This window comes from Oryzias melastigma, linkage group LG7 (assembly GCF_002922805.2).
Source record: "Oryzias melastigma strain HK-1 linkage group LG7, ASM292280v2, whole genome shotgun sequence".
Lineage (NCBI taxonomy): Eukaryota > Metazoa > Chordata > Actinopteri > Beloniformes > Adrianichthyidae > Oryzias > Oryzias melastigma.
In genome coordinates, this window is record NC_050518.1 from 14,186,671 (window position 1) to 14,212,961 (window position 26,291).

The following is a 26,291-nucleotide window of genomic DNA, read 5'->3' on the forward strand; positions in this document are numbered from 1 at the left end:
AGAGAATCCTGTCTTGCCACATCTGTCAGTCTGTCCATCACCACAGAAAACAAGAATGAGCTCAAAAGCGGTTCCTTGGTGGAGTCCCACCTCCACCTTGAACTGCTTTGTCACCCCTGGCTTACAGCTCTAATTCATGTCCTGGACAATTCCAACACAATTCCTTGCCACCCCAGACCTTCTCAATCAAAACCAAAGCTTTTATCTCTGTATCCTATCATAGACTTTCTTCAAAAATCCATAGACACACTGCACCTCCATCTCTATGCATTTCTAGAAGAATCCTCAAAGCATCTGTAGATCTCTGCATAAAACCATACCGATCCTCACAAATGCTCATATCTGACAACAGCTTTTCTTCCACTCCTCATATAGCTATTGTGTGACTCATCAGCTTTAATTCTTCAGTAGCTTCTTGAACTTAATCTGTCTCTCTTGTCCTTAAAAAATGGCCACCAGCACGCTTCTCCTCCACTTCTCAGGGCTCTTCTCACACTTTCCATCACACTTGTGGAACCTGTCAGCACATTTCCATCCCTGACCTTGATCATTCTACCCTGCTACATGTCTTTCCCATCTCCGTTTGGATCCGCCTCTACCTCCTTTGTGTCCTACCTGTTGACATTTTGCCCCAAATATTACAACATTTTGTGGATTTTGCTTTCAAACAAATCTGCATCTCATATTCAAACTCATTGCTAGTCTTAAATTATTCTCCTTTATGCCTGTGCAGCAGACCTGAAGTGCAACATTAATAAAAACATAACGAAGATGCAAGGAAAACAAATGAAACGTTGTGGGCAATTGTTTTCTCTGTAATTAGAAATAATGTTCACTAAATCTTATATTGTTTTGTAAAATGTAATTTTAAATCATCATCTTTTTCCAGTACTGATGAGGGAGGGTTTTAGAGAGTAAAAATAAAGACAGACTGACAGACAGACAGAGGGGAAAGATTCCAGTTGGGGGATTTTGTGTCTTCCTAAATTATAATGTACACCCAATTTAATCTCATTTGCGGTGAAATCAGCTGGGTAATTTGTTTGTATATGTCGACCCTTACCACCAGTAAAACACCCTCTAGTACCAGAACATAAACACGTACCCACCAGAAATTGAAAAACCTAAAAAAGGGTAAATTGCTGCCTAAAGATAAAAAAAAAATATATATTATTATTTATTTCTTTTTTAAATCCTGTACATGGTATTTTTTCCAATAGTTTCTCTTGTGTCCAAATGTTCCAACTATATGAGCAAACTACAACAAAAAGAGGTTCTTTAGCCATCACATTCTCCTTCCCAAGTCGTCACATATTGACGTTTGGTTAAGGACCCCTCCAAGTCACTTTTTGATGTTTCGGGTGTCCCCAACTCGTCTTTTCTGATGTGCTGGATGTTTGTAAAATCATGGGTCCACAACCCTTGGTATGCGGTACTGAACGTGCCCAGGATGCGATAAAGGACGTTGTACCTTAGGCACTACAGCACACGGACTGGTACCCTGGTATCAGTACCCTAGCCTGGTGCTGGTACCCTAACCCTAACCCAGCACCGGATGCGGTACTGGACCTGAAACGGTACCAGATGTGGTACTGGACCCGAAGCAGTACCAGATGCGGCATCGGACACAAACCAGTACTGGGTTAGGGTATTGGTACTAGGTTAAGGTACCGGTGTGCTTTTTGTCCCAGTACTGGAACGGTTCCGGTTTGCGGCCTGTAGGTTGGGGACCTGTGATTTAATGGGAACAGCAAACACGTCAAAAAACGATGAGTCGGGACACTCAAAACATCAAAAAGTGATCCAGAGGGGTCCTAAACCCAATGTCAATATGTGATTGATTGATTGATTGATTGGATAATTTCAAGCATAGATTGAAAAATACAGGACAAAACACACGAGTTTGATTGATTGCTTGAAAAGAAGTGGGAAGAAGCTAACTTATATAATCCCACCCCTACTACCAATATGTGACGACTTGGGAGTGAGAATGTGTTGCTGTAGCTGCATCATCATCATTTATCCGTCCTAAAACAGTTTTAAAGAGTTTTTTCCTACAAATGTTACTCATAATACCAAAACTAGATGACATGTATCAATTAAAGGTTAATTAGCAAGTAAAATCCATGGAGGCAGAAAGCAAATAACCCTGCATGCTGTTATACTGAAATCTAGATTCAAATGTTAGGGGATTAGGTGTCATTTTACCTCTAGCCCTTACACCGCCTCCCCATAGTCTCTTTGTCTTCTGCTGTTTCCCTTTGTCCCTACTTGCACACCAAGATACAAAATGCAAATTGCACACATCTGCTTACCCAGAAGGTTTTGCTGCTTATTAACCTTTTTAACCTCCTCACTCATAATTTTTCAACAGCTTGTAAACTTCACACAGTTAGACCTTTAGAAATGGTAAAAAGTTAAATTATAGTCAGCCAGTTAAACTCTTACCCCCAGCCATTCAACCTATCTAAATTGGTTTAGTTCTTGATGGTGTCCAGGAGGAATAATTCCCCAAAGAGGATCCTATGACGCTCATTAAGAAGTTTCTTTATGTGATCAACTCACAAGCTATGATGCACACAGATCATAAATAATTAACTTGATACCTTATTATCTGCTGCATTTGCAGACGATCGGGATCCGAGGCTGAGAACGTCGTCAGGCTGGTCCCCGCAGGAACACCTTCCTCGAACCGGATGTGCTTTGGGTTTGTGGGGAAGTACGGGGGTTCATTGACGTCCTGGACGGATATAGTAACTCCAGCGGTTGACTGCAGTGAAGACTGGATGCCACTGGCCAGATGTGCTTGATTAGACACCACCACCGTCAACATGAAGGCACGGTTCATCTCAAAGTCGACCGGCTGCAGGATGTGAGGAAAAAAGGGTTGGGTTACAGAAGAGAAAGTTAAATTGACTGGCAGACATTTGGTAATTTCCTTGCTTTCCTCCCTTGTGTGGTGTCCTCATCACCTGCTTAGCTTTAGGCTCTATCTATTCTGTCCTGTTTTTGTGTAAAACAGTCCTGTTGCCATGGGGCACATGTATAGTATTGATTTTTAATCAAGATTCATGCTTGTCTTCTCATTCAAAATAGTACCATGAAATGAAGTAAAATAGAACATAGATTCTCTATTTATAGTATGATTATTTTTACCAGTATTCTTACATCACTGAGCTTAGATATTGATGTATCTTATGTCTTAGTCAAAAGCACCCGTTAGGGGGTTGACCTGTATGGAGTTGTCTAGGTCCATAGAGGGTTGTAGAGAAGAGTGCCTGGATCTTAAGAAGAGTGCAGGTGTGCCTCACAGTTCCCTTGAGGCTCATGTGCCCACCTTTAGGGACGTCATGAAAATGGGCCATACCATTGTTGTGTGTGGTAACTGTATCATGAAAAATTTGTAAGGATAATCTAAGTTACACACACTTGTGACCTATACCGATCTTATAGTGTCCTTTACACAGCACTCCAGTCATTAGTAAGGTGCACACACTGGGCCTTTACAGACCAACGTACAATGCTGTATACAAGGAGTGTTTACGTAATACACAAGTACCCGTAAGATGCCTACACAAACTACACTTTGTCTAATTTACTAATTTTTAACAGTCTGGCTGCATGCAAGGGAAGTCCAAGGAGCGCACCCCTTTCACTGGAGTGGTTCCTTGCACTGTGCGAATGGTTCAGGAAAAATCCATACGACATACCTACATCTCACCTACTCACCCTCACGTGTTGCTCAAGTGTTCACTACAATCCGATAATGTGCATGTACATCTTTGCCTTAGAGCAGGGGTCTCAAACTCAAAGTACCTTGGGGCTACTGAAGGCAGAGTCTGGGCTGTATGGGGTTCTGTTTGTGGCAAAAAATGCATTTTTGTGTCCACTGTCTATGTCATTGGTTCATTGTCTATATCTACTGAACAAGTTTATTAAATATTTGGTCATGTGTGTGTACTACTAATCACTATCTTCTGCGTGTCCTGTGAAATGACAGGAGCGAATGACGTTAGAAACTGTTGCTAAGGACTTTTCTGACGACCAAATCCAACGAAAACAGCAAATGCAAAATTTTAAGCATAAAGCAAGCTGAAACATCACAAAGCAAACTAAAAGCTATCATTAAAGATGCATGGACATGCAAAATATATTGCTTAGTAGACATCAAACTTTCATATTATAGCGAAATATCGAATTGTGGGGCCACATATAGCCCAAGGGCCATCAGTTTGAGACCCCTGCCTTAGAGGCTTACCGGTTTGTCTGTGATCTTAAAATTTCATGAGGGCCACCTGCATGCTTCACACTGATTTTCCCATTTTTTCACCTGCAGACAACCCATATCCACTCATCAGGGCAGTTGTGACTCAGGCATAGGTTAACAGAAAAGTGTTGTGGATTGTAAACATTTTGCTACCAGGGTAAAAACCCTTGCCACTATTCTCTTTACTTCTGTGCCTGATTTGATTATACGTGATGAATAAATTGATGCCATATCGAGTGGTTCTTGAACCCACATACACAGAGGAACATCAAAGACTATTCAAAGGTTTTCTTGATTGAATGTATGCTCATTTGTGTGTATTTACCTTACACTAGAGAGGGAGTTTAGTGTTTCTTTCCAAATTGCTTCTACACAATCGTTTTAAAAATTTAGCAAATGAAGGAATACAACACAAACATCCAGTCTGGACATATGGTCTAAAAAGCTGGAGGACAATTACCACACCAAAGATAGTCTGATGCTAAAGACTCTGAGCACATCTGTATGTTCCATCGTTCCACTATCAGTTATCAGTGGATGCTGAGAGCACATGAAAAGCATCATTAACGAGGCAGGAGAGGATTTGTTTGTTAGTTGGTGCAACAGTTCGCCTAGCGTAAAACATGAATGTAGGTTTCAGTGAACATAACCATACAAGCGTGTATTGGCGTGACCCCGTGGCTCACTGGGAACGCATTCACAGGCTAACCACGCTTGTGGCTGTTTGATCTAAAGCCAGTGGTATTCTGAGCACAGGGAGGTCTCGAGTAAAGCTGAGGGCTAGCTAAAACACACACACACTCACTCAGACACATGCAGCCTGAGGGAAGCCACGGCGGTGAGAGGTCAATAACATGGCTTCCATCTTTTGCCCATGAGCCGTCACATCCAACTCCTCTGTTCCAGTTTTCCAATTTTTCCCTTCTCGCTTTACTTAATTTGCTCCTCTGGACTGTAGAGCCCACCGCCCTCGTCTTCACACCTCCACCCTACAAGTTCCCAACTCTCTGTAGGTTCTCAATCCTTGGAAATCGGTCTTTGTCCCATATCTCTCAAGTCTCCTGTCGCCCTCTGTGTTTAACCTAATCAGTCATGTATATGTCACAACAGCTAACTCTTTCTGAGCTGTCTTTATTGCCATGAAGCAAAATAAGAATCTATCTTAAGACTCTCAGAGTACCATAAACATGAAACTAATTCTTGATGAGACCTCCTGTCTTGCTTTTAAAGACTTGCATTAGTGCCTTTAGACACCGAGGGAAAATTAGAAAGAGCAAGTCACGGTCCCTTGATGTTATCTACATCGGATGTGAGTGTTTGGAGTCTATTTTTTCCCTGAGTGAGATGAAAAGTGTTTGTTAAGACAGACTACTGCTTGCTTCCTCTCCCGGGTTACCCTGTCTCTTACTTTATGACTTCCTAATGAACCTCCCATGGGTCGGCATGCTTGCTTATAGCTACCAAACTAAAGGCAGTCATCTAGAGATAATAAAGAGGAGCAAATTACCAATGCTTATTGCTCAGGGTGCTAAGGAAATTATAAGGACCTTGCTTTTTTTTTTAGAAACACTATTGTTTAATGTAACTTACTACCCACTAAATCACAGACATAATGAAAATTTCCAAACATCCGGAAGGTAAATCTATTTCTCAAAAATGACTTTGTAATTTCAATACAAGCAACATGGTTTACACAGCTCACAGATAAGACCACAAATGGCAATTTATTTTAAAGGCATTTATGAAAAAAGGCATTTTGCTTTTAATACATGCAAAATTTAAATATGAAAAAAACTGGATTTACTGTTTTCCCGCTACAAGACTGAATAAAGACTGAGCGAGGTCTCTTTAAGAGATCGACCACTGACATAGCAGGCTGTAACCAGACATGTCTTTATTGTTGCTTTCATTTACCCCAACAGCGAGAACATTAAGAGTGTATAAAACTGTTGCCTTTGTAATTGAGAAATCAATACCTCATTTGCTACAGTGGTCTCGCCAGGCATTGTATTTAAGTCTGTGTCAGAGCGTGAGCCGTTCCTGAAGGGCGCAGCAGCCTACAATCCCTCTTTCGGACACAAAGGGGCAAATGAAAGGCAAAGACCCCAACCTGTCCCCATTAAACTCTGGAGTCCATTATTTTAGATTGTGCCTTAATCCGATGGGAAATAGACATGCCGTATATAAAAAGGGATGAGTCCTTCTTCTACAGTCACCTTCATGAGAGCAAAACTGTGCGTGTTATGATAGAAACGGCGTCTTACCTTTACCACAGTAACCATGCCGTCATTGGAAATGGGATCCGTGCGGATGGTGAAGTGTCCCGATGGGTCTCCGCTTATGATCCTGTAGATGGCGTTCCAGTTAGGCGAGTGTGGTTGGTCTGCATCGATAACTGTCAGGTTCGCCACCACGAGATCCACTCGGTTTTCGGGGACCTCACCGGAAAACTGTAAAATAACAGAGCAACAAGGTAGAATCCTCCAGCTGCGTTCATACCAAGCTTGGAAAACACAAGTTTATGCATTGCCTCTATACTTGGGTATAGGCGAGCTAGGGCGAAAAAGAAAAAAGTCTGGAGCAAGATTTGCGAGATTCGTATCGTGACATTTTGCACCAAGCCTCCTCAACGTTGTGGAAAGCCTGCCCAGAAGAGTTGAAGCTGCAATAGCTGTAAAAGGTGAACTGCCGTCATATTGAACTCTAGAGGTTAGGAATGAGATGGCATTTCAGTTCATATGTGAGTAGAGGCAGGTGAGTGAATACTTTTGGTAATATAATGTAGCAGCATAACCACTTGCTATAGAGATCTGATCTAATTCTTTAACATTTTTGAATACTAAGTCTATCCTTGACCACACCCATGACGAATATTTCTTAGACTACATCTTAATACCAACATACAGATTCAAATGTTGTTTTAAGCAGAAAAGAAGGTTTTATTTCTTTGCATTCATCTGTCATGAGCAACAATTTTTTATTCCCTTGAAATCCAGAGTGACAAAAGAGGGAAAAAAGGATCAACAGAAAGAAGATAGGATTAATGAGGCTTCAAACAGCTGTTTGAGTGTATATACGAGGTTTTTAGCTGTCCCTGTGATGTAAAAACACATGTGTTCTGCCTTGATAAGCCTGACGAAGAATGAGCCCTTGTCCGTCACGTGTCTCTTCTGGTTGGGATTGTTATTTGTCTGCAAAGGCTTAGGGGATAATTGACATTGACTTTACCAGCAAGCCCGTAAAAGCCGAGTTGACCGCCGTCCCACCCACATAAACAAACCATCAAGTCTTAACCAGTGACATGAGGTCGGAGCATGGCGTGTCTTCAATCATCTGGAGTCAACAGGCATGCAGCACTAAGCAATCACCATGGATAAGAGGCGTAGATGAACCACTGAGCCTCTTATGTGTGTGTAGGATATTAAAGAGCCAAGCCACAGACCAAACATTCTAACAGACTATAATACTCTGCCTGGCAACCCTCGCATCACCCTGCAAACAGTCGACAGCACAGGGCAGATTAGAGGGCTGCGTCAGGAGAGCGCTTCAGACAGTCAATGACATTCTTAAGACATCAGACAAGTCCGGGTGGCCCTGATGCACCGCCTGGTTTGGATAAGTAGGCTGCCTGACGAATGTTTTCGTCAGTCAGTGCATTTGTACGTGGGTACTGTGGTGTAGTTTGTCACGATGATTTGACTCCCTAAAGCCAATTCAAAGGAGGAGAACTTAAGAGAAAGCTCCCTGGTTCCTTTCAGCAGCTCTTGAACATCGTCCTTCTGGACAAACAGAAACAGCAAAGGGCAAGTGTTAACCAGTTGTAATGAAAGGCTTTGAGACAGCTCTGGTTATCAGGTAGGCCTACCGCTCCCAAAGGTTTATCAGTTAATCATCTTTTCATTGAGTGGGAGAGTTCTAACAACTTAGAGTTTAAATACAGCTTTTGTTTTCCTTCATTGACAGGTCTACATATCATGACAGTTAGTGAGTAAAAAATAAAATCAATGCTCGACTTTGAGCTGATATTTGTAGTTTAGTCCTTCATGAAAATTTTTTTAATAAAAAATGTTAGTATTGTTTTTATTATTATTATGAAGTTTTTAATCAAAATCCCACAACCTAAATGTCTATTTTTCATGCTGACCTGAAGCTTCTATTTCCCAAATCTCCTCTGAGGGGGCGTGGCTTTTGGAGCTGAGCTGAGTTTTCATCAGAGGGGGATTTTAAGACAAATTTAGGGGACAATGTTGCAGGTAACATTTTTAATACTACAAAGTTACGTAAAAGCAGTTTAAAAAAAGGAAAGAAGCTGGTAAAAATACATGACATACAGTATAACTCAATGTAGAGTCAGAATCAAAATTGCAGGGATTGTTTTAGGTGGTCGGTACTTGATAAGGAAGGTGTAGGGGGCTCTTTGATTGTGATTGGCACAGAGTGCTGTTGGCCTGTCTCCCCAGCTGACATAACATTTCTTGCCAGTATTCTCAGTCCTTTGTCACTGCTTTGGCAGTGGGGAAATGCTGCAGGAGGGAAAAGGAAAGTAGAAAAAAGAGCAGGCAAGTGACAGCAAACTTCATCTTGTGAGCCCTGTGAGGAGGGCACAGGAAGGTAGCCAAGGGAGAACTGCAGCGAAAACAGACTGTAATAGCAGGATTTTAAGTCCCAAGACCAACCTACTGTACAAACCACAAAAGAAATATTATTACACTAGTGAATTCATAAATAAACATAACATAAGAATAAGTTTTTCATTTTTTTCCCATCAATCTGTGTGATAGACATAATGCAATAAGGGCCCTGAGCCTTTCCCTGTGCAACATGCACCGCCCTTTTACTACATGAAAAATAGGTCAGCCACTGATAGGCACAATGAAATATTAATCATCAGCATTAAAGACAAATTCCCTAAACTTTGTATTTCTGGGACACGTTAAAAGATCTATGGGGTTTATTGCAAACACTAAATATTTGCATAATGGCCTGCATTCTCTACAAAATGGCTTTCATGTTATCTCCCCAGTAAAATGGATGATTTATGAAAGGGAGTTGGTGAAAGTGCTCTGCTCATCATGACTCCAATACCTCCACTAAAGTTTATCATTAATATCCCTTACCGTATTAACTTCTCCCTGTGACACTGATGGAAATGCACTAAAACAGGGTGGGATACAGTTTGGAGATCAATCAATTATTGCCCACTATCATCAATATACTGCCATCAGAGGGGAATTTTAATGCAGAGTCAGGGAAGGCTGTTGATTTACTACAATGCAAGTCCGTGCTTTATCACTTCTAAAGAAGTGCTCCCTCATTATTTACTGTCTCTGTCATTCTTTGTTCTCTTTTACTTCAAAGTGTTTGTGAGTCATCAGCTTTCCTTCTTCCTTCTTTTTCTTAACATTTATTTTCAGTTTCACATTTTCTGATAGACATGTGCAACTAACACACACTTAAATAAATGCTAACTCATCATTAGGATCTTAGCTGTATGCTAATGCTAGCCTGTTTGCTACTACCTCAAAAGTTTGAGCATTTTCTGTACTGCTGATGCCATCAGCTGCAGTTGTTGTACAACCATATACATATATTAACTCTAATATATACAGAATATACAGTCAAGTACAGTTTTACCAGGTTTTAGGTTGTTTAAACTTCAAACCACCTTCTGACTTATCTTCACAGTTAGATTTTTTAGCTTTTCCCATTTTAAACGCTTCCATTGAATTCCTTGTTTCTAGATTTTGAAACCTTATAATATGATTTATTGTCAAGTAAAAATGAGTTGCTGCATGGATACCTGATTTTACTACTTCTAAAACCTCGTTTCCACTGAGCAGTCCGGTATGGTAGGTTCGATATTTTGAGCGTTTCCATTGTTAAATGGACCCATTAAACAGTTCTGACCCGTACCTCTTGAGGCCTCCCTCCCCATCCGCTGTATGTCCAGAGAAAATAGAACAAGACAGTCTAGGCAGAGTCGGTGTTGCCACCCGTCGATTGGCAGAAAGATGACGACATTAGAAAGCACCAGTATAGCATTAAGCTAGCACTTCCGTTTTCCTCTTTGCGGCGGTATTCTTCTTAGCCGCCTGCAACCTTCTTTCAGATAACATTAAATTCCTGTTATACACGATGTACAAAAAGTAAACCAAGAAAAAGACGAGCTGCTGGATGACCTCCATTGTTGTTTCTTTTCCAATCGTCGAATGACAGAGTCTACACTACGCATGCGCAGTGAAAACAAAGCGTAAGTGATTTTCTACTGAGATTAGTGTTCTTTTCTTTATTTAAGGCTAAAATACAAATTTTAAATAATCATTGTAACTGGCAGCTTATACACCTAGCAAAAGTTTTACATCATGAGCTACCATCAGAGCACAGAAAGAGCTGTTTTTTATCCAACAAGGACTTTTCAGTTTAAGAAAGAAAAATGACAGATTTCCTGAACTTTTATCCTCTGACTAATACCTTGAAATAAATTTGAGTCAAAATGAAAATCTACTATCCCTCTAATGTATTTGTTCTCAGATGTTGGATTGAACCTCTGCTTAGATTAAATTCAGGCTAACCAGTGCATCACATTGGACTTTTAATTCTGCCTGGCTCCCAGTAACGACCTTTGGTAATACAATCATCATTCTAAATATCCCTATCATGACAAAAATCGTTCACGATTTGCTGACACGGGTTTTCTCACAGATGAAAATCAATAGTGTGGAATAGTTATACCTCGGCTGAATTTGTGCATGTGTGAAGGAGAAAAAAAACAAACTACTCTGTTCTCTAAAGGTCTTGTTGGTGTGAATCTGTATTTTATTAAATATAAAAAAAAATCCTACAACAAAGAGTTGGAATAGTTTCAGATCTCTTGGTTTCTGAGTTGGGTGTCCTGAAATGACTTTTTCCGGAGAGCCGGTATTTTAAAAGAAAAATGAAATTGAAACCAATTTCCCTTTCTTCCTTTCTTATTCTACAGCTACCTCCCTTTTCATTCTGCCTTTCACTTCCCCTTCTTCATCCTCTTCATCTTCAGATTCATTCCTCTTATGTCTTTTACCTTCAGCATTCTAATAATTTCCACCCTCGTCTCTGACACCCAGTCCCTCTCGTTCTTTGAATTGACACACTCTCCAAGCTCCCTTATTTGCAATAACTCACAGTTCTGGAGGTCAGCATGGGAGGGTTGTCATTGATGTCCGTAACGGTGATGATGGCGGTGGCTGTGTTGGATAGGCCAAAGTTCAGATTTCCCTCCATGTCCGTCGCTTGCACGATAATAGTATACTGGGACACTTTCTGTGAAATGCAGAGAAAAGGAGAAAAAGAAGTAAGAAAAAATGAAAAGAAAAACTGAAGTTATTCATCTGCGGAGAGCTTTTTCTTCCATGAGATTACAGCAGCAGCTACATGCTGTGACTCCTGGGGGGAAGCAAAGCTGAGCCTGTGTTCTGCTCTGTAGCCACTGTCCACGGTCTTACTTGAGACGCAGAATTACATGGCTGAACTCTTTTATTTCACTGAGCTGAAACCTGGCCAGGCACTGAACCACCCAAAGGCTGCACTGTGAAGGCTTCCCATGGGTACGGCATGTCATCAGAGCCATCAAAGGCATCGCCTCAGTCCCACTATTGGACAGATGTGAGGACAATGATCCAACTGACACAGAGTAATAGACTGTGAAGCAATAATATGAGAGAATAATAAATGCTTTTTATTCCTTTGAAACAGCCCAGTGTCGCTTTAGCAGGGGCTGAGAAATGATTATTTTACTTGTATATCTGTTCTAAAAGGCATTTGTTCTTTTTCTAATGCATCTGTTTTCTCTGTCTTTTTCTCTCCTCCATCCAAGAGTGCAGTTAATAGGCTGCAGTAAGGACATAGCCTGGGAGCTGACTGTCTGGATAATATGTCTCGTCACTGAGATTCCCAATTATAATTCCCACCATCTCTCTCCCTCACCTACTAATTGCAAAGTAAATATCCCAATTAGGCCAGGACGCTACATCAGGAGGATTAGACAGATCCTCAGTTCCTCTCATCTTCATGCCAGATGAGACTCTGAACTCCAACCCTGTAGCCTACACACACTCATTAACACCCATACGCAGTGTCCGCCGACACACATGACCATGCATACATAGCTCTCTTTCTCCATATCTTATGCTTGCCTGAGTGTCCCATCAGCCCGTGTATGGCGCGTACTCAACACTCGCTAATTAGCCGACAGAGTAATTATGTAGAGCTCCTCTGAACCTCTCAGTGTTACAACAACACCACACAGCACACCCTGCTTTCCTCTGGAGGCATGAGGTCTGTTACTGTCAACAAGCTCTTAAGAGCCCATTGCAGACCGGTGGAAATCTCCAGAAGGGAATCAATGTGGGGCTGCACAAAAAAAAAAAAAAAACCTGTCAGAAGAAACGAAGTAGAAACAGAATTATAAGCAATGTGTGAAAAATGCAAAAGTGTGTCTTCTGTGAATCACAGTAAAAGTCCAAAGTGCAATCAAAGCAAATTACTGAAATAGGTTGACCAGTCAATTGTGCCATGACCAATATAAAATGTGTAATCTAAAGATATACTTGAATAGTCACAGTGTCAAACTGTTAACATCAATTCTGCTACTGGAAAAGTTGCATTACCTGCATTAATGCTAGTGTGAATGCTTTTAGCTGAAAGTAGTCGGTGAAAATGCTGAAGCTTTTTGCTGAAAATGGTGAATGCAATTCACTTTAGTTGCTGGTGGAATTTGGTGAAAATGCAAAAGCTATTTGTGAAATGTTACTTTTACAAAAAGACTGGACATTTTGTTAAGGAACTATGAAAGAGCGCTGAAGCTGACCTAAATAATAATAAAAAAGTAGTAAAATTGGTTAAAAATCCCTCTGTCAGGAGTCAGAGCTCTGACTCCCCCTCTGGTCACCTGCGGGAACAGTCACCAGAGTACTGACTGAACTTCATCTCCCAGTTGCCCCAGCCCAAAGTTCCTGGATGCTGCTTTGCTGTCTCCAATCAGACAATAACCCACCTGCTTCTTAAGCAGCACACAGAGCTACACTCAGGGCGAAGTATTGTTTGTGCCACCCTGCCTGCATTACTGAGCGTTTCTACCTAGACCTGATCTTCTGCCTCTGACCCTGCTTTGTCTCTGGTTGCCTGCTGCCCGCCCTGACCCTCGCCTGGACCCTGTCTACTATACTGTCTTCTTGGATGACCCCATGGTTGTGATTGACATCTGCCAGTCTGACCCTGATTTAGCTTTGTGGACTTTTAGCTGTGCTTCATTCTAGTCTGAACTAATAAACCTGCTGCACGTGAAGCCAGCTGTCTGTCCGTTTGTGACACCCTAATACATGGAAATTTAGCAAAAATATTTAGGCTGTTGCTGACATATGAGGTGAACTCCAAATTAGCTCAAAAACCTTAGTAGATGCAAAATTAGCTAAAGAAAATAAAGCCAGCTCATTGCTGAAATACTAGATTAACTCCAAAATCGGCTAAAATTCCTCAATAAATTAAATTAGTCAAATACGTTATCATGTTCATTTTCTTTGGGGCATATTGTGCTCAATATTTAAAAAACTATAAAGTTGATAAAAACCAGAAGAACACGAAGTAATGTCCAGAACAAGCTTAACATTTTGTTACTAAGATTGCTGAAATCTGAAAAAGTGTGATTGAGTTTTTACATGTCCAAAAATGTACAGAAAGGAGCAGGAGAATCATGGTGCATTCACACAATTAACAGGGAGCACATTCAAGTTGATCCAGATGTGTTGTAAGTTTTTCCTTAGTGACTGTCATAAACGTCCATGTCTCACTTTTACATATTTTCCTTTTTTGGCCCAAAAATTACAAAATCCCCTAGCTAGTATGTAAGGATTGCAGACTTCTTAAGCCTGGTTTCCTCCCAATAATTTCAGAGGTCATCTACAGCCACGGTTGTGCGTGTAAGGAGTAAAGACACATTATGTGGCCTATTAAATATTCTTGTAATTGTTTAACCAGCTGTAAAAAAAAATCCTCAGCGCGGGTATTCCTCTTTGTATTCATTTGAATTCTCTGCTCGGCTGCAGTAACTCAACTACACAGAAAAGCACTAAGTTCAAAATCCACAAGAAATTGAAGCTTCAAGCGGCGTTGTATGGCCCGCAGCTCCTAATCGCCCTCGACCTCCCAACCCCTATTTTTGCCTGCCTTTCAGCTCCACATGAGAAATTCATTAAGCTAGCGCGTGGCGATATGGAAAAAAATGTATATCACGATATAAATAATTTTATATCACAATAACAATATATTTCATAATAAACCACAAGAAAGTATATTGTCAATTATTCTGACAAAAATGTCACTGTTTACTTTTCTCTGACTTTACTTTTTCAAGTAACATGTAACTGAATCACCATAAAAAGAAACATTTTTCCAAAGTGCAAAACAGTTTCAAGTTTCTTAGTAGGAAAATACATTTTTGTACAAAAGTTTTGCATTAAAAAAAACATAAAAAACAATAGAAACAATTGAAGAGAAATGACACGATATACATTTTTCTATCGCCCAGCACTACATGAAGCAATTTTTTTTCCTGTACGTTTTACCTCCATAGGAACCATTTTATGTTTTGGTCCCAAGGGGTTGACGAACAGTTCTATGTCATTTTAAGAAGAATCAAAAAAAGTAAACCTTGGGATTTCCTTGGCAACTGAGGTTTTTTGTTAACCACTCCCATATTCCTAATATAGTCATACTGTATGTCTAATCATTTTGATCAGCTTGAGCAAAGGATTCATGCTTCAAATTTTCACAACACTAAAGTAAAAAATGTGCAAGCTAGAAAGGAAAGTCCTTTCTTGCAAGTTTGCCACGCAGACCCCCATTAAAGTTATCAAAAAAAAAAAAAAAAACAGTTTTCCCCAAGTAGCTTTCCAAAGATGTTCGAGGGGTTATGAAGAGAAATATTGAAATCACTCGGAGTTTAAATTTGAATATATGACAAATATAATAATAATAATAATAATACATTTTATTTATATGGCGCCTTTCGGGACACCCAAGGTCGCCTTACAGATAAAAACAAAACACAGTATACAGCTTTCAGCATGATGCTGAAAATGTGGACGGCTTGTTAAAAAATGACATTTAAACTCGTTTGTTTTTTGGCAAAAGTTGTTAAGCCGCAATGCATTGTGGTCTATATTCTCTAATGTAGTGAGAATCGATGCATGCTAGTTTTTTACAAAGGATTCTGCAAAATTTATAGTGCATTCGATTTCAGAATAGTAGATTCGGAAAACACTGCAAAATGGCGAATGCATTATAAAGTGAGTAGGGGGGAAATTCGGACAAAGCCGTGTATTTAATTTTATTCAAGATGGCAGCATCTTACTGAGGTCAAAGGTCAACGAAACTTCAGTGATTGTTGTAGCTTTAACATCTTAGCGTATGTGTGAAATTTTTCATAAAAATTGCTTAAACTGTTTTCAAACGTTTTTTCTTCCCTCATTGTGCGAAATTGTGAAAATAAGCCATTTTCACATTTTGCTATAAAATGGCCGCCAAGCCGTAAGTTTTGTGGCCATCCCATGATAGTCTCAAAACTTCCTTTGGTTTTGGGTTTTCTTTTGATTTTTGGTTTTGAAATATATTTTTCACCCCCATATATTTTGTCCCAACTGATTTTTTTAATGGTTTCACCCACTGTGATGTCATGTGGGTCATTTCACTATAAACCATAAATTATTTTTACCAGGTTCTAGGTGTGTGAAAATTTTGGGGAGTCTTTGAGCGTGTAGCTGGGGTCAAAATATTCGCTCAAAGAAGTACCAAGAAAGAATTGTGAAGACAACATGCTCCTTGCAGTCCAGGACTGCTGTGAGACAAAATTAAGAATTGATGACAGAGATCACTTAGCAGGTAAAAGGTATAGTGTCATATAAGTCATCAGATATACAAAAAGTGCTGACAGGAGTTTCAGTCAACATTTTTCTCTGAGAGCAGAGAACAAAGCCTCAGCAATATTTAGTCGAAAATAATAGACCCTTTTACCTCACTTTTCCTCTAACACTCTCACGTCATCACCATATTTGTCTGTCTCCAACATCTCTGCTGTTGTTTCCCTTTTCCCTTCACTGTTTGTGCTTTATCTAGCAAAGATGTAATTATACGAACTTCTACATTTGTCTGACAGGTGTCAAGGGCATTTCATCGCTGGGATTTCCACGCTACATCCACCACACAAACACACAACAAGCACGCGAGCACACTTGTGTGCAGACACAGTACAACAAGAGCATTCCGGTGCAGTGTGATGTGTTGTTAATAGGTCTGTCACTAGTGACAGGCGGGTAGAGTTGTCACTTGCACATCCATGTGAGAATAAACACATTTGGATTGTGTGACAACTTTTAAAGCTTCATAAACAAGGTGACCGCACACTTTTTACTGTAAAAAAAAGAAGAAGAAAGAGAGGAGACAGGATTGATGTGTGTGTCTGGAGTGGGGCAAACACTTGTAGAACATTTGAAAGTCACATGTCAGGGTAAACAATGTAGATAGGAACTGCGCTCCATCAGAAAAATGCAAAGATCATAGAGGTTGTCAGATTTTAAAACAGGCTGTATTTAAAAGGTCTTGTTTGGTTTTGAAAGAATCAAAAAGACTGACCTCACGATCAAGTCCAGGGGCCACCGTCACGATGTCCCCGGTCTCACTGTTGATGGTGAACATATTCGGAATAGGGCTGTGCGGAGTTTGGGACAATATCCGGTAGCGGACCATTCCATTCGCCGTGGTGTTGTCGTCTGCGTCAAATGCTGACAGGTGCATCACATATGTTCCTGATAAGGAAAATAGGTTTCTGTTACAGTCTGTGTTAAAAAGCAGCACAAGAAGTTAGTTGGTTTGTTTTCAACATAAGACATTTCTAACTCGTCTATATAGTGGCGTAATCTTTTTGTTGCTAGCATAATAAAAGTATTGTTTGACTCAAGAGACAGTTCATAGCTGTAGTATCATCATGTCAAACACATTCCTCTAGATGATATTATTATTTTTTTTTTTGCTACAAGAAAGGAGTAGACAACCAAGGCCAGAAAAGGAACATCCCAATTTGCAAGGAAATGTTTTTCCCTCAATTGTTTCATCATCAGTGACCAAGGCACTATTCTGCCAATCATTCTAGAGACTGTATGAAGGAAAAATAATATATGAGACAACTTAGAAAGTTCAGAAATATCTGGTCAATGACAAAGTTTACATCTATACTTTGTAGTGTTAGCCTGGTTGGCAATGACGTTCCCAGTAGGTCTGCACCAGGTTTTCAGATACTGTAGCTGCTATTTTAGTCCATTCTTCCATGCAGATCTTTTCGAGAGCCAAAATATTTGGAGATCATTGTTGGGAAACACCGACTTTTAACTTCCTTCATGGATTCTCTCTTGAAGTCTGAAGACTGACTAGACCACTCCAGACACTCGTGCCTTGTTTCCACTGAGCTGTCCAGACTGGACTGGTATGGTATTTTGAGTGTTTCCATTAGAAAATGAACCCATTAGGCTGGAACAATTTGAACCATTTTTGGTCCCATGTTGGTTGTAGGTCCATAGAAAAATGGAACAGACCAGTTAGGGCGGAGCTACTGTCATCATTGATTGGCAGTAAGGTTTTATGACAACAGCAAGCGTCCAACCAGCACCTTTTCTGACTCAAAATTCAAGTCAAAAGTTTTGTCCTCTTTACGGCTGTATTCTTCTTCCCTTACCGGAATCTTCTCGCAAAGACTATTAAATTCTTGAATTGCCCGTTAAATTTTCCATTCTAAACCAGTCCGGACCACTCAGTGGAAACGAGGCATTAGCATCATTTTTATATAGCCACTCTTTTGTTGCCCAGTGTGTTTGGGATCATTATCTTCATCTCCAGTGCTGTCAATGATAGAAGTGTTTTTTTTGCCAGTAATATCAAGATACTTAGTTCTATTCATCCTTCCTTACTACAGATAAATTGTCATTTTCTTTTTCCGGAAAAGAAGCCCCAAAACATGTTTCCATGTAGAATACATTGGAAATTGGTCAATTGCGTATACAGTTGAAGAGCTACTGTAGTTAAAAGAATGTGTAGCTTTTTAGCTTTTTCTGTTGTCGGCAGCGGCTATGGAATTAAAGAGTTAAAAAAGAACTAACAGGTTGGCGAAGACCTGAATTCTTGCCTGTTTAGGAGCTACATAGTTGTTTTTTCTCTATTATTATACAAGTCACTTCTTTAAAACTCCTTCAATGTGATTACCTGGATTCATTTTTTTACATTCCGTCTCTCACAGTTGAAGTGAACATATGATAAACATTACAGAAAAAAAATATCTTTTCAAGTAGGAAAACTTGCAGAAAGGTGACTGCCAAATACTTTTTTTGCCACACAGTATGAACGGATCACTTTTTTTGCTTTCCAGCCGACACACAAGCCCATAAAACTCAGCAGAATCGCTGCCTGTCATCCAATCTTTCCATCTCTTTCACCCTCTCTCATAGCTGATTCTAATTGCCAGAGATAGTGATATCATGCCACTGACAGCCCATGTCCGAGGATAATTGTAACCGCAGCTCCCATTTCAAACTTCATTACATTTCAAAGCAACATTTGTCAATGACTTGGCCGGAGGGAGCACTCTAAAGCCCTCTCAGCGAGACAAGGAAAAAAAAAGCTGTTATGAACAGAGGAAGGGAGAAGAAAAGACAGCAAGAAAGGACAGACTTCGTTTGGTCTGATTCCAAGTGGAGTGACTATCAGTTCTCCACCCAGCACTTTTTTTTGTATGTCCCCAAGATGGAGGGATACCGAGAATGTGATGAAGAATCACAATGTGCCACACATCACTGGGGTAATTTCATTAAGCTGAACTCTTCGGGGGTTTAATGTGGACCCTTTGTACGGGGGGTTCTAAGCTGTGCCTGACAGGAGTACGTTTCCATAATGACGCTTTAATTTGCAAACTAATTCAAGTCTGTAATTGGCCTTCCATTGAAACCACTGGAGCTCTAAATTCTAAAAGTCTCTTTTTTATGATTATTGTTCAGCTGAATGTCACACATGCCACAGAGACTTGTGTGCTGTGTGGGGCAGGGCTGAGTGAGAGGGAACTCTAGCAGAAGAGCAAAGAAAGACGTAAAATGGAAAAACGAACACAGAAAAGAGAGACGGAACAGATATAAAACTAGCACCTGGAACTCTCTGCAGATCAACTGTTGATTTTGGAAGTATGGCTCATCTACTCCATACTTCCATAAGGCTTCATGCAAAGATAGAAAGCGAGCCATTGGCAATAAAGCATGGCTAATTAAATTTCAAATGTCTTTTCCAGCATCATCATCCTCTTTCAACTGTAGCCATTCATTCCTGTGACCAAATATCTAAATGTCAGATTAAATAAATCTGGAAGAATAACCAGCAGCATAATTTTTCCAACTTTGGATTTCCTTACTTGATCTTAACATTTACTAGGCTCTGCATAGTTAATAATCACTATACTGAATGAATCTAACGTGACCTAAGTGTGTGCTGTTTGCGTTACTAAGAAACATCTCTTTTTAACATGAATGAATGAAAGAATGAAATGGTTATTTTTCAAAAAATCCTGTAATAATGTCTAAAATAGACACATATTACATATTCAATCACAAGTAGATTGCTTGAAAGATAATTACACTTAAGATGATGGCATTGTCTTTTTGGATTTTCATTATTGTTTCTAATTAATTTTAATTTTTTTAATCAGTGAGTTTGTTTACTTATGAAAGGAGTTGGACATATGTATGTGATTTGTACTTTGTTGTCTACCAATAATGCTTAAAATAAAACAATAAATCAAATTAGTTATATTTTTAGGTACCTTAAATATCTAAAACTATAGTGCACACCGTCAATGAATGTTCTATTTTTTAACTTGCGTCCTATAAAAGGTGCACCAAACTATAAAGGCCAATAAGTGAGTCAGTCAGACTTTATTGACTGCATTACCAGTAATTCTGGAAATTGTTTATAACATGCTACACTTTAGCCAAGTCAGAAGCTTTAGGCGCGTTAGCTTATTCACGAGACCCGTGAATCCTAACGTTGTTTGTAACACATAAAAAAACGTCTGCTGCTGCTTAAACAAACATTACTGTGACTATACAGCCCAGTCTCAGTAAAATGCGTACAAATGCCACGATTTGGGAAATACCGTGTATAATATACGCCAAAACCGGTTTTTGCGTACATATAATACGCGCGGTCCTAAACGTGTCAAAGTCTGTTTTCCAGGTTTGACACGCCCCCTGGTGGAGGCGTGAGCATCACAGACAGCCCCACAAACGAACAATTTGCTTTTCTTACCCTAACCATAACCTTAATCCTAACCTTAACCGGGAACTACGTCATTTAGAAAAGAGCTTGAGGATTTCTGACCACGTGATCAAAACGAAACCTAAAAAGTCGTGTATATTGTACGCCGCGGCAACCCATTCTCTATCATTGTGTGTCATATGCACGCAAAAAGCGTGTTTGCCGTATATTATACACGGTATTTCAGAGTGCAAAGTCGTGGAATATGTACGCATTTTACTGAGACTGGGTTGGACTATACTAACTCCTAACTTTGTTTGAAAAACAAATAAAAAGCTCAATCTAGCTATAAGTTAGCCGCGTTAGCGTATTCACATTACATAGACTATAATTCCCAACTTTCTTTGAAACATGCTAAAAACAGACTGATACTGTGAAAACAAACATTACTGTGACTACGCTAACTTTGTTAGTAACTCTTGAAAAAAAAAGAAGCACACTTTGACACTCCTCCACGTTAGCCATGTTAGCATATTCACAAAATATATATTACTGTGACTATGCTAACTCCCAACCTTGTAAGTAATAAGTAAAAAAAAACACATGCTGACACCACTACACATTAGCCATGTTAGAAGCGTTAGCATGTCCAAAATACCCTTGACTCTTGACCTTGTTTGCAACATTTAAAAAAACAGACTGGTACTGTAAAAACAAACATTACTATCACTACGCTAACTTCTAAACTGGTTAGTAACACTTAAAAAAAGCCCAATCCAGCACTGCTACATGTTAGCCGTCTCAGCATATTCACAATGTGTACAACTCCCAACTTTCTTTGCAACACGTTAATAAAAAAAAAAAAAATAATAATAATGTTTAAACAAAGTTACTGTGACTATGCTAGCTCCACCCTTGAAAGTAACCCCCCCCCCAAAAAAAAACAAACACATGCTAACCCTCTTCACATTAGCCGTGTTAGAACCGTTAGAATATTCAAAACACCTGTGAGTCTTGTTTGCAGCATGCCAAAAACAGGCTGGAACCACTAAAACAAATGTTACTGTGCTAATTCCCAAATCGACAAAGTAACACGCTAGCCATGCTATCTTATTCAAAACAGGCTAACACTCAACCTTGTTTCCAGCATAATTAATCCATAAAGCGTTCTGAATTATAAAGCGCATTATTGGTTTTTTTGAGAAAAAAAAAAAAAACTCTTATAGTGCAGAATATAGGCTACAGTAGTTAAACATTTGAATCTTTTACTTATGAAGAAAATGACATAAAATATAATTGATTGTATCAGATTGTAAGATGAATTGCAATTTATCTTAAAATTTTTAAAATTGCTGTTCACTAGTTTGTCTTTTCCATATTTCATCAGTGTGTATGACTTAATTACCTGGCCTAGAACCTTCGTCCACAGAGCCGTTGTACACCTGGTTTTTAAACTCCGGTCTGTTGTCGTTCATGTCAATGACGAAGATGTAGAGATCGATGGGATTCTCCACCTGGTTCCCGTTCATATCTACTGCATGAGCTCGCAGCTGAAACACAGAAACAAGGAAAATTTGAAGAACATTTCAACATTGTACCGGCAATATTCCAGAGCTACTTTCTCCACTGTTTGTGTCCCCTGCTGATTAATTTTGTTGGTAATTGTTTTAATCATTTGGTGTATTGATTCAAACTACTTTATAGAACTATTTCATGTTGCTGCATTTGTAACAAGGTTTGCCAATACAAAACACAATTTTCTAATTGTGTATGTCTAACAGCCAACTTCTCCTTTATGTCTTTAGTTTGGGAAAAAGCTTGAATATGTATTATGTGTCAAGAAAAAAACATGTGAGTTATGATGCAAGGTTTGCCACTTAAAGATTACATCTTATCTTCACATCAATGTCAGTGTTCCTTAATATTATTCATTAAGAGTTTGGCTGAGGAACTTTATGGTGATTTTATGCCAAAAAAATATGAGAAACTTCAGAAATTAAACATACAACGAAATGGGAATTTTTCTTGCCATACAAAAAAAGGACTAAAAAAAAAAACAGTTGGATTTTAGAATTTCCTTGTGAAACAGGAGTTTTTTTTTTTATCTTTTATCTTTGAAGCAGCCAAAGAAAACATTTTTTCACTGTCTGTTTCAGAAATGGATCCCTGGCCAGCATTCTGTCTGTACTGGTTTGAAATAAAACAATGGAATATTTTTACCTCCCTCTGACAGCGTGCCATCTAAAATTCATTTCACTTGTGCTTAGATCAATGCATTCACCTTCTAGGATTCCTCAAAAAATCCTAGACTGGACTTTAAATGTTTGAACTGTAAAATCCTTTTTTTCTGCTTTCTTGCTTCTAAAATTTCAGAGTGAACAAAAAAGCTGTAACTCAGCAACTGAAAGACAAAATGAAGAAATTGTGCGAAAAACTGACTGTTTTGTTTTTCTCTTCCCGTATAAAGGTCAAACTGCCAAAGTGATGACATTTTAGAAAAACACCTTTCTTTGGTGATGCATAAACATGACTTAGTAAGGGATTTTTCTGTCATCTTGAAGAAGTGGTTTATGTGTAGAGTGGATCACAAAAAGAAAAAAGTTACTGTAGGCCAAAAGTCTATAACTGATTAGACATCTGGTTGTTACGATGGAGAATTAGGGCCACAATTAAAGAAAAAAAAATAATTGATGTGCACGAATAAAGTCAAAAATTTATAAAGTTAAAGGATTATGAAAAAAAAACAACATTTTACGAAAATAATCATAAAATGATGAGGAAAAAATGCAATTTTATGAGAATAAACTTGAAAAATAGGAGAAAAAACGAATTTTACAAAAAGGCTTTTTAAAAAAATAAAAAATAAAGTTGGTTGTGTTAGTCTCCATCCACAATCATGCAGACTAAATCCAATTGATGGTGTTGCTTTTCCAGTAGGAATACATGCACCTTGATGTCACCATCGATGTCAATGGCGTTAACAGCTGGAAATCAACTCCTCGTGGGTTAAGAATCTTCTTCTAAAGAGGCCCAGTTTCCGGCAAATACTTTTCAAATTCTGTACAATGCACTAAATCTCTCAGACTGAAACTTGAGATTTGTTCTTTTCTAACATTGTTGTTTCTGTTTTTCTTTCATTTTGCCTCATAACTTTCTTCTTGTAAATTCTCAACTTCTAAATTAATTCTTTTTATATCTTGTTCAGGTAAAATACTGACTTTTTTATCCCACAATTCTGAGTTTATTCTTGTAAAATGTTGACTTCTCATATAAAGATTTGTTTTGTGGTGGTCCAAATACTCTGATGTGGGATGTACCACGAAAAAAAAAAAAAATCTGAAAGGAACTTAAAAAATGATTTTTTGCTAAAAATTGGATTAGAAATAAAAAATAGGATCTAATAAACAATGCTACATAACCAACCAGTCAAATACTCCAAATGTATTTTTATTATAGAAAATAGATTCAAAAGACTCATACAGCATTCCCCCCCACTGGTCATCTTCATCAACCGTCTTCTCTTTCAAAACTGCGACTTCATAGCTTCACATCTCACTCAGCTAACTTTAGCTTCACTTTCTTTGCTGTATTGTTTAATCTTCTGCCCTTGCTAACCATTTGCTATGAATACACACCACTGTGCAGTACAGCACACTAGAAGCTAGGCCCCTTATCTTAACCCAACCATAATTCAATAACAGCAGGGGACATAGATTAGTGCTATGTTCAAACAGGCCAAACTTACTTCTGAGTCCACATTAAAGTTATTATCTTCAAACGCAGGAGAAGAAAACAGACAGTAACGGGCAAACACTACTCATTGGTGAGACTCAGCGTCCTGGTAAAGATAACAGGAGACTACAAAGCTTCAAGGTTTTTTTCTCTAATACGAATGCATCTTGTTGCATGGCTGATTTGCTGTGATCTCACTGTTTTGGAATGAAAAAAAAGAGCTGAAATGCACCTTTCCTCTGCCCTTGTATGAAATATGGCGTAAACAAAACAAAGACCTGAAAGTCAAACTTCCGTGTCGTAGTTTCCTGGATAATGATGCTCAATGCGTTCCCCAAGGTTTCCAGATCGGGAACGTACATTTTTCATACGGTACAATTGAACTGTATCTATATGCTCTAACAGAACCTATTATGAAAGATAAATTGAACAGCAGCATCTTTCTCTGTTTGTTTGCCTGTACAACAACGTCTCTTTTGCCTTCCTGCACCTTTTTCTCAATTACAGACTCAGCCGTGGAATGCTCCATTTGTTAGCACAAGACTAAGTAACTGGCGAGCTGAACCTTCAGTGAAAGTAGATCCGATTTAGACTCTTTACAAACAGCAATTTGCCAGAATTCTAATGCGGGCGATGTATGGACAGTGGAGTCTACAGATAAAGAGGAAAGTGGAGATCGTTAGATCGATAACGTTCTCTTGGCGGCACAATGAAATAAAGCCAACAGGATAAAGGAAGGCCAAACAGAAACGCCCTATATCAAGAGGATGATAAGCTTATCAGCCTCTGCCAACGAGGTGTTTTGGCTCAGAAGTGCAATAAAAATCCCAAACATTAATGGCAGTATCATGAAACGACACACTTTAGATGAAGGATTTTACATCCTGCATGAGCTACAACAAATTCTTCCTTTCTTAGTATGTGTTTGTACGTATCAGCAAAAAGTCCTGAAAAGTGCATTTTTTGGCATATTCACTTTTTTAAACACAGACTCTAGGATTCTGATTTGGCACTCCAACATTTTGTCAGTCTGATTTCTGACAGTTGCTTGGCAACCATGTTATCTTAAGAATCCAGAAAACAGGCTTAATGAGCTCAGAGCCGAACACCAAGTTTATAATCATTAAGATGGAATATTTACAATTACAGGATAAACAACTTTTAGTTCTGTAGAAATGAAGAAAAAAGAAGTTTGTTTTAGTTGTCACGATTAATGCATTGCAAAGAAAGAAAATATCAGAATATTTCACAATTATTAACTCTGAAAAAATAAAAACAAACAGACAGTTTCATCTTAATGACAATAGCTGCGTTTTCAGTGACTGAAATTGCGCAAATTGAAGTTCTGATAATAAATTTGCCAAATAGAAACATAACAATTTCGGCTTATAGGAGGTGGTTTTTAAGACTGAAATTTTTCTGAAAACTGCAATGGAAATCATTTTTTCTAATAGACCCTTTTCACATGACGTCGCACAAGACGGGGAGAGTGACTTCCAGTTATATATTATGTCTATGGTTTGGAACGGGAAAACTGATTGCTGAACGCTGTTTAAAGCAATTTTACAAAAAGTAACCTAACTAAATGTAACTTAAATTTGTACAATATTTATTTTATAAATATCCTACCTGGTTGTATTTGTTTGTTGTATTTGGTTACAAGTACTTCATTGAATGCTGCTTGTTTGATTATGAAGATAATTAAGATTTTCTTCTTCTAATTTATGCTAATGCTACGGCTAGCTCTCCATGACGGAGATGAGAAGTACAGCTGCAGAATATTTTTATATACCATCTATAAATAGTAAGCTTAAAATGTTCCAATTTAGTCTGAAGTAGCATCAGTATATTTTCCTATTGGTCTACAGTTTACTTGCTATATTTATACTCAAGAACACTTAAAATAAGCTTCAAATGTCCCTACTACTTTTTGCTAAGGGTTACAAAGTCATTTTAATAAGTCCATTAAGTGATG

The 26,291-nt window shown here is 38.8% G+C and overlaps 1 protein-coding gene across 1 annotated transcript in view; it reads right to left on the minus strand.

The window, feature by feature from the left end:
* Window positions 1–26,291, minus strand: part of LOC112159049 (cadherin-4) — a gene marked incomplete in the record, with an annotated part of 327,458 nt that overhangs the window by 31,213 nt on the left and 269,954 nt on the right. Inside the window, 5 exon segments of the mRNA XM_024292864.2 lie at window positions 2,607–2,863; window positions 6,532–6,717; window positions 11,429–11,566; window positions 16,931–17,103; window positions 21,990–22,134. Of these exon segments, the coding sequence (XP_024148632.1) occupies window positions 2,607–2,863; window positions 6,532–6,717; window positions 11,429–11,566; window positions 16,931–17,103; window positions 21,990–22,134 (899 nt within the window).